Source organism: Mustelus asterias, chromosome 26, assembly GCF_964213995.1.
Source record: "Mustelus asterias chromosome 26, sMusAst1.hap1.1, whole genome shotgun sequence".
In the NCBI taxonomy this organism is placed as follows: domain Eukaryota; kingdom Metazoa; phylum Chordata; class Chondrichthyes; order Carcharhiniformes; family Triakidae; genus Mustelus; species Mustelus asterias.
This window is the reverse complement of record NC_135826.1, coordinates 44,401,764-44,415,048: the sequence shown is the minus strand read 5'-3', so window position 1 is coordinate 44,415,048 and position 13,285 is coordinate 44,401,764. Positions and strand designations below refer to the sequence as shown.

The 13,285-nt window shown below is 46.3% G+C and overlaps 1 protein-coding gene across 6 annotated transcripts in view; it reads right to left on the bottom strand.

Annotated features, from left to right (window-relative positions):
• Positions 1-13,285, bottom strand: part of LOC144479655 (tyrosine-protein kinase JAK2-like) — a 126,657-nt gene that overhangs the window by 31,983 nt on the left and 81,389 nt on the right. For all 6 annotated transcript variants that reach the window (XM_078198643.1, XM_078198641.1, XM_078198644.1 and 3 more), the window contains exons 12-14: positions 9,207-9,338; positions 8,373-8,460; positions 2,424-2,557 (exon numbers count right to left, since the gene is read on the bottom strand). In XM_078198643.1, coding sequence (XP_078054769.1) covers positions 2,424-2,557; positions 8,373-8,460; positions 9,207-9,338 — 354 coding nt within the window. The remainder of the gene's footprint in view (positions 1-2,423; positions 2,558-8,372; positions 8,461-9,206; positions 9,339-13,285) is intronic.

Below are 13,285 nucleotides of genomic sequence, written 5' to 3'. Positions count from 1 at the left end.
TCTTCCAGACTCGAAACGTTGATTCCATTCTCTCCCCACAGATGCTGCCGGACCTGCCGAGATTTTCCAGCATTTTCTGTTTTTGTTTCAGATTCCAGCATCCCGCAGCATTCTGCTTTTAGCCTGGAAACATTTCTTTGCTCAGAGCAGCGATCCATGATAGGGAAAGGCTATTGAGGAAGGGAGACTGAGCCTTAGAAACAACTTCAACAAGTTAAAAATACTGCTGGATGCTGGAATCTGAAACGAGAACAGAAAATGCTGGAAAACTTCAGCAGGTCTGGCAGCATCTGTGGGGAGAGAATAGAGCCAACGTTTCGAGTCTGGATGACGCTTCGTCAGAGCTGAAGAGAACTGGAAGTTGGATGAGATTTATACTGTTGTGGGGGGTGGGGTGGAGCAGTAGAGGTGGATAGAGAGGCAGATTGACAAAGATGTCATGGACAGAATGACAGGGAGTGTAAATGCCAGTAAGTGCAGCTAAGAAGTGTGCTGATAGCGGCCATTGAGAGATCTTTGATTTGATTTAGATTAATTGAATCATAGAATCCCTACAGTGCAGAAGGAGGTCATTCAGCCCATCGAGCCTGCACCGACCACAATCCCACCCAGGCCCTATCCCCGTAACCCCACGTATTTACCCTGCTAATCCCCCTGACACTAAGGAGCAATATAGCATGGCCAATCAACCTAACCTGCACATCTTTGGACTAGAGCACCCAGAGGAAACCCACGCAGACACGGGGAGAACGTGCAGACTCCGCACAGACAGTGACCCAAGGCCGGTTTTGAACCCGGGCCCTTGGAGCTGTGAGGCCGCAGTGTTAAACACTGCACCGCCCTGATTTGTTATTGTCACATGTATTGGGATACAGTGAAAAGTATTGTTTCTTGCACGCTATACAGACAAAGCATACCGTTCATAGAGAAGGAAAGGAGAGAGTGCAGGATGTAGTGTTACAGTCACAGCTAGGGTGTAGAGAAAGATCAGGGTGTGTAAATGGCAGAACAAAGGGAAGCAGTGTGATAAAGGACCGCCTGGAACAGGTGACAGATGGACCCAGTGGGTCACAGGGAGGGTTAAAAATGATGGAAAGCAGAATAAAGAAAGGAGGTAGAGCTTTATCAATTCATTGGGTGCTTTAATGGAACAAGAGTCGGGTGTGGCCTTCTGAAGGAGGAGATCAAGTGGAGATCAAACCAATTATCTGATATCAATGGCTTCCTTGTAAGAGGCAACCGCAGTGGATCAATTTAGAATCATTGAATCATAGAATAGTTCACACATGAGGCAGCTATTTGGCCCATCAATTATATGCTAGTTCTTAAGCAATCCAGTTAGTCCCATTCCCCTACTCTCTCCCCATACCCCAGCAATTCTTTGCTCGTTAAAGTATTTATCCAATTCCATTTTAAAGATTGCTGTTGAATCTGTAACCACCATCCTATTCGTGTATTAGAAATCCACATCCACCACGCGATCAGTATATTGCAAATCTGTATCCACCACCCTATCATAGAATCATAGAATTATAGAATCCTACAGTGCAGAAGGAGGCCATTTGGCCCATCGAGCCTGCACCGACCACAGTCCCACCCAGGCTCTAACTCCGTGCATTTACCCGAGCTCGTCCCCCTGACACTCAGGGACAATTTAGCGTGACCAATCCACCTAACCTGCACATCTTTGGACTGTGGGAGGAAACCAGAGCACCCGGAGGAAACCCACGCAGACATGGGGAGAACGTGCAAACTCCACACAGACAGTGACCCAAGCCAGGAATCGAACTCGGGTCCCTGGCGCTGTGAGGCAGCAGTGCTAACCACTGTGCCACCGTGCCGCCCTTCAGTGTATTACAAATCCTAATCACCCATTCCATGTGTCATCTTGGGTTCACCTACCAATCACTTTGCGGGGAATGTTCCTGTCCCGCTGGGAATTGTAACATGGGTTGGGGGGGAGGGGGGAGGAGACCATGCAAATGTCTGTTAACCTTAGGTGCGAGTTTCCGGTTTTGGGGGCAAGTGAGGCTGGAAAATCCCACCCTTTGAATCTTATCTCTATGATTAACATCCCCTTGGCCATTCAACCAGGTCAACTCATGACTTGTCCATAAGGAAAGAACTTTCATTTATATAGCGCCTTTCACAACATCCCATTCCTAATTACTCATCCTGCCCACAATGGCTTTGTTACTCATCATTTTTACTCCTGACTCTCAGAACATTGCAGCCACCGGGGAGAGGGGATTCTTCAAGCCAACGGTGGATTTGAACTCCTCGGAGGTGCATCAGAACATTGCGTTAACCCTCGGCCCAATACGCAACACGACAGCTCACAATCATTCGGAAATAGAGCTGTGAGTTGTGGATCCCACAGCGAGATATGCGACTGCTGCTGTGGTACATGGTGCAACACGTACCAGGAAATTCATGGCATAGGCAAGCTGCTTCGCAACTTCCAGCTTCCAGCTGATGTTGACACAGCTTTTGTTTCGGTTCTTCTTCAAGTACATGTCCAGGGCCCCATACCTCACGTACTCCTGCACCATGATATCTGTAAAGCAAAAGGGAGACAACTTAAGGGACAGGCGTCACCTGGTTACCGAGTAGAAGCAGGTTTAATATTTGAAGGAAGTGTAAAATGGATGTTTTAAGGCTTTTATAACTGAGCGTGCCCTCTTTCACCAATATCACCCATTGTCCTTTAAGAATGTAGGAACTGGAGGAAGTCATTTAGCCCATTCTGCCTGATCCACCATCCAACGAAATCATAGAAGAATCATAGAATCCTTACAGTGCAGAAAGAGGCCATTCAGCCCATCAAGTCTGCACTGACTCTCCAACAGAGAGGCCCTAACCCCACATTTGTACCCCACTAATCCCCCTAACCTGCACACCTTGGGACACTAAGGGGCAAAACAAAAGCTTACCCTCACAGCTTCACAGTTTACCCTCTGATTTCAGCTTCTCTGCCGTTTGGCCATTCACACCTTCTATTCTCTCTATGGGCTGCCATTAGCAGTCTTTCCCCTTGGTTTCTGTGGCTATGACTCATCTTTCATTCCCTCCCTCTGCAGTATAAATATCTCCCACTTTCTCTGCCTTTCAGCTTTGACAAAGGGTCATCTGGACTCGAAACGCCAGCTCTTTTCTCTCCTTACAGATGCTGCCAGACCTGCTGAGATTTTCCAGTGTTTTCTCTTTTGGGGACACTAAGGGGAAATTTAGCATGGCCGATCCACCCAACCCGCACATCTTTGGAGTGTGGGTGGAAACCGGAGCACCCGGAGAAAACCCACGCAGACACGGGGAGAACGTGCAGACTCCACACAGACAGTGACCCGAGGCTGGAATTGAACCCAGATCCCTGGTGCTGTGGGGCAGCAGTGCTAACCACTGTGCCACCGTGCATCCCCACGGTTAACAAGAATCTATCAATCTCAGATTTAACTTTAAAAACTGATTCAGCATCAATTGTCATTTACAGAAGAGAGTTTTAAACTTCTACACCATTGTGTGAAGAAGTGTCTCCACAATTCACTCCTGAAAGGTCTCTCTCTAACATTTTGACTGTGCTCTCTCGTTGTTGACTCCTTGTTGTATATTTGATATGTCTCATAGCAATGCGGAGAAGATTCACCAGCTTCAACCTGTGTAACAGGAATTTCAATCAATGCTTCAAAATGTCTCCTCCATGCTTCTAGCAACTCGCTCTTCCCCCAGCTTTAGTTACTCTTCAGAGTCACCACACCCAGGCTTGACTAGGAGAGCAGAGAGCAGTCAAAAGACACATGTAATCAGACACTGAATAATTGAACATTACACTCCTCAACCACAACAAGTATTTCTTCTGTATCTACCCTTTCTCTCCCCCATAATATCTTAAAAATGGTGAACCACCAACGCCTCTACTTTCTCAGGAGACTAAGGAAATTTGGCATGTCAGCTATGACTCTCACCAACTGTTACAGATGCACCATAGAGAGCATTCTTTCTGGTTGTATCACAGCTTGGTATGGCTCCTGCTCTGCCCAAGACTGCAAGAAACTACAAAAGATGGTGAATGTAGCCCAATCCATCACGCAAACCAGCCTCCCATCCGTTGACTCTGTCTACACTTCCCACTACCTATGCAAAGCAGCCAGCATAATTAAGGATCCCACGCACCCAGACATTCTCTCTTCCACCTTTTTCCGTCGGGAAAAAGAGGTCACGTACCAACCGACTCAAGAACAGCTTCCCTACTGCTGTCAGACTCTTGAATGGACCTACCTTGCATTAAGTTGATCTTTCTCTACACCCTAGCTATGACTGTAACACTACATTCTGCACCCTCTCCTTTCCTTCTCTATGAATGGTATGCTTTGCCTGTATAGCGTGCAAGAAACAATACTTTTCACTGTATACTAATACATGTGACAATAATAAATCAAATCAAATCAGATCAACCGTCTAAATCCAAGGGAATACAGCCTAAATTTGTGTAATCACTCTTTGTAATTTAACCCTTGATGTCCAGGCATCATTCTGGTAAATCTATGCTGCCCCCATCTACACCCCCCCTGGCCACAGCCCCCCTCCCCAGCCACACCCCCTCCCCCTCTCCCGCTTCCAATGCCAATCTCTCCTTCCCAAGGTGTGATTCCTAAACTGTTCACTGTTCACCAGCTGTGGTCTAACCCAAGGTAATGTACAGCTGAAACATAACTTTAACTCTTACATTTTAATCCTTTTGACATGAAGCCAGCATTTCATGAATCCTGATATTAGCCATTCCACTTGATTGAATTTATATAGCACCTTTAATGTTATAAAATGCACCAAGGGACTTCACAAGAGTGCTATCAGGCAAAATTCAGCCACATAAAGAGCTATTAACATAGACAAAAAGGTTAATTGAAGAAGGTTTTTCTTTAATGAACGTGCCTAAAAGGAGAGGCGAGGTTTTTAAAGGGATTAATAAGAAAATATTTATTCATTTTCTTATTGTATTTTAACTTTTAGTGGGCGGCACGGTGGTACAGTGGTTAGCACTGCTGCCTCACAGCTCCAGGGACCCGGGTTCAATTCCAGCCTTGGGTCACTGTCTGTGTGGAGTCCACATGTTCTCCCCGTGTCTGCGAGGGTTTCCTCCGGGTGCTCTGGTTTCCTCCCATAGTCCAAAGATGCACAGGTTAGGTGGATTGACCATGCTAATTGACCCTAGTGTCAGGGGGACTAGCAGGGTAAATATGTGGGGTTACGGGGATAGGGCCTGGGTGGGATTGTCAGTGCAGGCTCGATGGGCCGAATGGTCTCTTTCTGCACTGTAGGGATTCTATGATTTATTCCCCATGCCAAATGTTCTGAATGTGTTGATGTGTGGGACAACAAAGTTCGGGGAGGACTTTGGGGGAGATGGTGGGGGAGCGGATATCATTGTACTAATAGTTCCATAGCCCAGGCTAAAGCTCCGGGGGGAGGGGGGGGGGAGGACAGGAGTTCAAATCCCACCACAGCAGCTGGTGGATGTTTAATGCAATTAATTAATAAATTCAATGAATTAATAAATCTGGAATTGAAATCAATCTCAGCAATGGTTGTTTCTCCAGAAGGAACTCTTCAAAATGCAACTAATGAAAATACAACAAAACTTACTCCAACTCATAAATCAAAGAAAGGGTTTAATAAAGAAACATCATTACTCCAAACTTGGGGCCTCACCCTGGGCCACTCCAAGCTCCCCACAATTCTACATAGTTTCTTATTTATCGTGAATCAGCTGGTCAGCTGACTATTATATCACTCTGTGATTGGTTCCATGTTTTACTGGGTCAGCTTACATCTTGTTCCCATTGGTCACATTACATCCAATCAAAGTTGTCACCAGTTATATTCTAACAATGGTGGCCATGAAACTATCATTGATCTTTGTAAAACCCCATCTGGTTCACTCATGTGCTTTAGGGAAGGAAATCTGCCATCCTTACCGGGTCTGGTCTACATGGGACTCCGGAGCCACAGCAATGTGGTTGACTCTTAACTTCACCCTGCAAAGGGCAATTAGGGATGGGCAGTGGATACTGGCCTCGCCAGTGACACCCACGCCTATGAGTGAATTTAAAAAACCCTCCTTTAACGATGTTAATGAAACTTGTGAGATACTAGAGGGAGGCAGTGTAATAAGTAAAGAGAAGGCAGATTTGTGACTAGTTATTCCTGTCCTCTGGCTGTGACAGCCGGTAAGATAGTGAGGACACAGTGTGCGCCAATCCAACACCCTGATTCCACCCTTATTCTCATTAAGAGTCGCAGTTGCAGCTTTGCAGGTTTTACATTTGGAAATTCCCTGTCCATCACTTCAAGTCTGTGTGGAGTTTGCACGTTCTCACCGTGTCTGCGTGAGTTTCCTCCGGGTGCTCCGGTTTCCTCCCACTGTCCAAAGATGCGTGGTACATCCATAGGTGCATTGGCCATGCTAAAATTGCCCCTGAGTGTCCCAGGATGCATAGGTTAGAGAGATTAGTGGGGGAAATGTGTGGGGTTATGGGGATAGGGCCTGGGTGTGATTGTGGGTGGTGCAGACTCGATGGGCCGAATGGCCTCCTTCTGCACTGTGTGGTTACTATGATTTCTATGATATTGATAAAGGTTGACTTCAGTCGAAGTGTTTGATTGATTATACAATTGCAGGTGGACTAATTCGCAGAGCAAGAAAGGAAACTGAGGGGTCAAACTCTGCCGCAAAGAGTCAGGGTGGTTTAATATCACAGCGGCACCATTCTAAAGGATGATGGCGGTGATGGCAATTTTAAAAAACTTATTAGTGTCACAACTAGGCTTACGTTAACACTGCAATGAAGCTACTGTGAAAATCCCTTAGTCGCCACACTCCGGTGCCTGTTCGGGTACACTGAGGGAGAATTTAGCATGGCCAATCCACCGGGCCCAATGCGATGGGCGGCACGGTGGCACAGTGATTACAAGAGTTTGGGTGGGGCCTATTTGTGACTCCAGAGCCACAGCAATGTGATTGAGTCTCAACTGCCCTTCAAGGGCAACTAGGGATGGGCAATAAATGTTGGCCAGCCAGCGACACCCATGTCCCACAAATGAATATTTTAAAAAATTACAGCCGGATAATATATATGAGTGATGAGATAGGATGTGGGGAATATCTTTTAAAATGTATTCATTCATGTGATGTGGGCATCACTGGGCATTTATTGCCCATCCCTAAATGCCCTTTGAACTGAGTGGTTTGCTCGGCCATTTCAGAGGGGCAGTTACGAGTCAACCGCAGAAAATGCTGGAAAATCTCAGCAGGCCTGACAGCATCTGTGGGGAGGGAAACAGAGCCAACGCTTCAAGTCCAGACGACTCTTCGTCAGAGCGAAGAGCAAAGAGATCTTCCAGCATTTTCTGTTTTTGTTTCAGGTTCCAGCATCCGCAGTATTTTATTTATATTATATAAGTCAAACTCATTGCTGTGGGTCTGGAGTCACATGTAGGCCAGACCAGGTAAGGATGGCAGATTTCCTTCCCTAAAGGATATTAGTGAACCAGATGGGATTTTACGACAATCAACAATGGTTCCATGGCAGTGGCAGATTAACTACCACCCGGACCCCGAGGCTGTGCTTTAGTAAGACCCCCTGACCTTGCCCTCTGACCCCTTGCCCCGCACTTTGTTGAATAGAATAAAGTGACGTTAAGTGACGTTAGATAACTTCTATCGTTGTACTATGTATAATGTACTACATGTATAATATCATAAAGTTATATGAATCAATCACAGCCCTTTTATTCATTTATTTTTCATTTTCTTTACATTTGTACTTTAAAAAGCTTCTGTGTTTTTTGGTTTACAAAAGTGTCGATAACAGCATGTAAATCAACAGGTCGAAGCGTGTCTGATTCAATGTGTGTGAGTGCCAGTGACTAAGTTTCTCATCGCTCGTTGTTGAGCGCAAATAGATTTTGATCCTCTTCAGTGCCGAAAATGAACGCTCACCTGAACGGTTAGTGATTTTTTTTGCTCTCGGGCCCCCCTCCCTTCCGGGCCCCGAGGCTTAAGCCTACTCAGCCTAATGGTTAATCCGCCACTGTTCCATGGCCATCAGTAGATTCTTATTTCCAGATTTTTATTGAATTCCATCTGCCGTGATGGGATTCGAACCCGGGTCCTCTAGAGCGAGCGTTACCCTGGATCTCTGGATTGCTAGTACAGTGACAATACCATTATGCCTCCTCCTATTCCTGTGTCTCAATGTTTTACAATGAAGACTGGTTACACATTCAGATTTTTAAATAATTAATGAGTTTGGTCGCTGGAGAAAACAGTGGAAGAGGGAAATTCAGTCAGGCACCGTGCAAGTTACAAGACTTACTTTCTTCGTTGACTGCACAGATTCCGTAAACCAGGATGAGATGCTTATGGGAAATCTGGCTCATGACACTCGCTGCCTCAAAGAATGACTGTAAGTGTAAAAGGAGATCAGGTTTGAACAATGGATGTAATTCAATAACATAGTTCTAATAACAGAGATAGATCGCTCAAATCTAATTCAGTCTCTCTCAAATGTTGTGTTTTTCTGATTCTGGTCTTCCATACAATCTCTCTGCCGTCCCCACCCAAACCCTGAATGGACACGGGAAGCGACATGGGAGGAAAAAGAGACCATTCAGCCCATCAACTGTCCCACCATTCAATAAAATCATGGTTGGTCTGTATTTAAACTCCTTTGGTTCAATGGGCCTTAATTATAGACTAGAACCTTAGAATCCCGGCAGTACAGAAGGAGACTATTCAGGCCATTGAGCCTGCACTGACAACAATCCCACCCAGACCCTATCCTTGTAACCCCACACATTTACCCTGCTAATCCCCCTGACACTAGGGTCAATTTAACCCGGCCAATCAACCTAACCCGCACATCTTTGGACTGTGGGAGGAAACCGGAGCACCCGGAGGAAACCCACGCAGACATGGGGAGAATGTGCAGACTCCACACAGACAGTGACCCGAGGCCGGAATTGAGCCCGGGTCCCTGGCGCTGTGAGGCAGCAGTGCTAACCACTGTGCCACCGTGCCGCCCTCTGAACGGTCCAGCTCTAACTTTATGGGCGCATCCTCTTTATTCTGAATATTTCAATTAGATCACCTCCTAATCTTCTAAAATTTACTGACTGAGTGACCCTGTAGATCAGAATGATGGAATTACCTCAGAATAGTTCCTGTGCGTGTGATCCAGGACTTTCAGCAAAACATCCATCTGGTAAAAATCACAATCCGCATTTCCCTTTCTTGTACCTTTGAAGATTTTCATAAAGGAGCCTTGACCCAGACTTTCACCCTGTAGTGATTGAAGCAAAGTCTGCCCATTAATTCCAATTCTCACCTCGGAACCTGGTGAGCTGCAGTTCCCTGAGCACCCGGGTACTCACACTCATGGAGCCCTCGAGGCAGCATTGTTGCCGTGGGAATAATGTGCATTGCTGCCACTGATCACAGATTAGAAACATGCACGCTCAAAAATATCTTCCAAACCTATCAACCAGGCAACAGACGCTTGGGAACACCGCCACCCACAGCTTTCCCTCCAAGTCACAAACCATCCTGACTTGGAAATATATTCAAATTTATTACTGCCACATGCATTGGGGTATGGTGAAAAATATTGTTTCTTGTGCGCTACACAAAGCATACCGTTCATAGGGGAGTACATAGGGGAGAAGGAAAGGAGAGGGTGCAAAATGTACTGTTACAGTTACTGATAAGGTGCGGAGAAAGATCAGCTTAATGTGTGGTAGGTCCATTCAAAAGTCTGATGGCAGCAGGGAAGAAGCCGTTTTTGAGTCAGTCGGTACGTGTTTTCAAGCTTTTGTATCTTTTTCCCGACGGAAGATGATGGAAGAGAGAATGTCCGGGGTGCGTGGTTGGTGTCCTTGATTATGCTGGCTGCTTTCGTACTCTCAGTGTCGCTGGGGTCAAAATCGTGGGACTCCCTGCCTAACAGCACTTTGGATGTTCCTACACCACAAGGATTGAGGCAGTTTACGAAGATGGTTCAAGATCAGTAATAAATACTGGCCTTACCAGTTATGCCCACGTGACATGAATGATTAAAAGAAAACAGTCTCACTTCATTCCGCCGATCCATTCTGACTGAAAGAGGGCACCACAGCTTAGACCCTACCCGACACATTCCCATTCACAACTGGGGTCTTGTACTCCTTCAGCAAGAGCTTGGAGAGAACTGACTTAAGAGGGGAGAGATACAAAAGGGTCCAGAGGGGCAATTGTTTCACACAGAGGGTGCTGAGTGTCTGGAACAAGCTGCCAGAGATAGTAGTAGAGGCGGGTACAATTTTGTCTTTTAAAAAGCATTTAGACGCTTACACGGGTAAGATGGATATATGACAGCCAAATTGCGCACAGTCATACCCTACATACAATGAGATAGAATCCATAGAATCCTACATTATAGAAGGAGGTCATTCGGCCCTTCGAGTCTGCACCAACCACAATCCCACCCATAATCCCACATATTTACCCTGCTAGTCCCCCTGACACTATGGGACAATTTAGCATGGCCAATCAACCGAACCCACATATCTTTGGACTGTGGGAAGAAACTGGAGCACTCGGAGGAAACCCATGCAGACACGGGGAGAACATGCAAATTCCACACAGACAGTGACCCGAGGCCAGAATTGAACCTGGGTCTCTGGTGCTGCGAGGCAGCAGTGCTAACCACTGTGCCACCTCTAAGATCATTCATTTTCTTGATGATGTTGGCTGTGGGATAATTATTGGCAAAAGGACAATGAGGAGAATTCTCCCGCCCTCCTTTCAAATTGTGGGTCTGGGGTCATCACCGCACCAAGACGGTGCCTCAGTCCAACATTACATCTGAAAAGAGGCACCTCTGATAGTGTAGTGCTCCCTTGGTACTGGGAATGTCAGCAAGCATTTCATTCATATTTTGTGGGGTGTAAGTGAGGGGAGCAGGGGTCATGCGCCCTTGACCTCTGTTCCTGATGGACGCTCTCTGGACACACATTGGAATTCTGAGGGATTGGACAAAACAGCTGCACCGGGGCCTGGATGACTGATAACAACGCACTGACCCAAGGATTCACGCTATCTGAATCTCTTAACAGCGTCTCTCATTCCATCTGTCACAGGTGCATTGTTTACATTCTGAGCCACGTAACTGAAGATCGGGATGGTTGGACAGAATGTCCTAGGGCATAGTGCAATGAAACATGTTGACTCCGGGTGACAATGCAGTAAAGCGTTGTCATGACGGCAACGACATTCATGACACGATGAGCAATGAGCCTTATCTCAAGAACAATCTTCCTTCACATAACTCCTTCAACATAGTTTTAAAAAAACACCAAAGCACTGAGGCGGCACGGTGGCACAGTGGTTAGCACTGCTGCCTCACAACGCCAGGGACCTGGGTTCAATTCCGGCCTTGGGTCACTGTCTTTGCAGAGTCTGCACGTTCTCCTGTGTCTGCGTGGGGATGCTCCGGTTTCCTCCCACACTCCAAAGATGTGCTGGTTAGGTGCATTGGCTATGCTAAATTCTCCCTTAGTGTACCTGAACAGGCGCCGGAGTGTGGCGACCTGAGGATTTTCACAGTAACTTCATTGCAGTGTTAATGTAAGCCTACTTGTGACACTAATAAATAAACCTTAAACCTTTATAAGGAGGTGATGATAAAGGTCGGTTTTAAGTAGTATTGTGAAAGAGGAGGAAATGTTTAGGGATGGAGGTCCAGAACTTAGAGCATGGGTGGCTGGAGCAAGAATACAACAAACTATTTGTTGTATATGCTTCTTCATTACATTCTCATTTACAGGATGTGGGCATTTATTGCCCATCCCTAACTGCCCTCCATTTCAGAGGGCATTTGAGAGCCAACCACATTGCTGTGGGTCTGTAGTTACGTGTAGGCCAGACCAGGTAAGGATGGCAGATTTCCTTCCCTAGAAGACATCAGTGAACCAGATGGGTTTTTCCGACAATTGACAATGGTTTCATGGTCATCAGTAGATTCTTAATTCCAGACATTTTTTATTTTAACTGAATGAGAATTTCACCACCTGCCGTGGCGGGATTTGAACGCAGCCTCCCAGACCTTGTTCTGGGTCTCTGGATTATTAATCCAGTGACAATGCCACTACGCCACCACCTCCCCAAGCTAAAATCCATCATTTAGATGAATTGGAATGGGTGGAGCTTAACAGGAAAAATGTTTCGGTTTCACATCACTGATTTCACATTGGAAGTGGAATAATTCATTCTCTGACATGCCGTCTTTCGAGCCCAATCTCTCCCTTGGCCATAGAATGTTACTGTACAAAGGGAAGCCAGCTGGTCCATCTTCTTGCATTGACGCTTTGCTAGAACAACACCAGTCTAATCCCACTGCCCTCCAGCCTCCTCAGCCTGACTTGAGGAGGAACGTCTTCACACAAAGGGTTGTGAATCTACGGAATTCCCTGCCCAGTGAAGCAGTTGAGGCTACCTCATTGAATGTTTTTAAGGCAAGGATGGATAAATTTTTGAATAGTAAAGGAATTAAGGATTATGGTAAGCGGGCGGGTAAGTGGAGCTGAGTCCATGAAAAGATCAGCCATGATTTTATTGAATGACAGAGCAGGCTCAAGGGGCCAAATGGTCTACTCCAACTCCTAGTTCTTGTGTTCTTATGTTCTCCCACCCCAGATCCAGAACCTTCCTCTGCCTCAGACATCTATCTAACTTATCCTTCAATGGTGATTTCCTGATACTGTGTAGAGGAAATTCTTCACTCAGAGGGCGGAGAATCTTTGGAATTCTCTGCTCCCCGGGGTGCTGTGGAGGCTCCGGCATTGAGGATATCTAAGACAAAGATCCATAGATTTCGAGATATTGAAGGTGACAGGAGACTCCGGGGGTAGTATGGGGAAATGACACTGAGGAAGATAATGTCAGCCGTGGGCTGGAATTTTCCGGGTGTTCACGCCGGCGGGATTCTCTGCTCCCACTGCAGTGAACAGAAATTTGGCTGAAACAAGTTCTCCATCCTCACCAGCAGTGATGCTGGGGCGTGAACAGCCGGAACATTCTGGCCACGACCTGGTTGAATGGCAGACCAGGCCAAATGGCCTACTCCTGTTCCTATTTCCGATGTTCCTAAGTGACCAGCAAAAACAAAATAGATTTCTCCTAATTCCTCCTGTCAGTTTAGTGACAAATTTAAACTGACGGCCACTCATCACTGGTTCTAGTTGAGAAAATAGG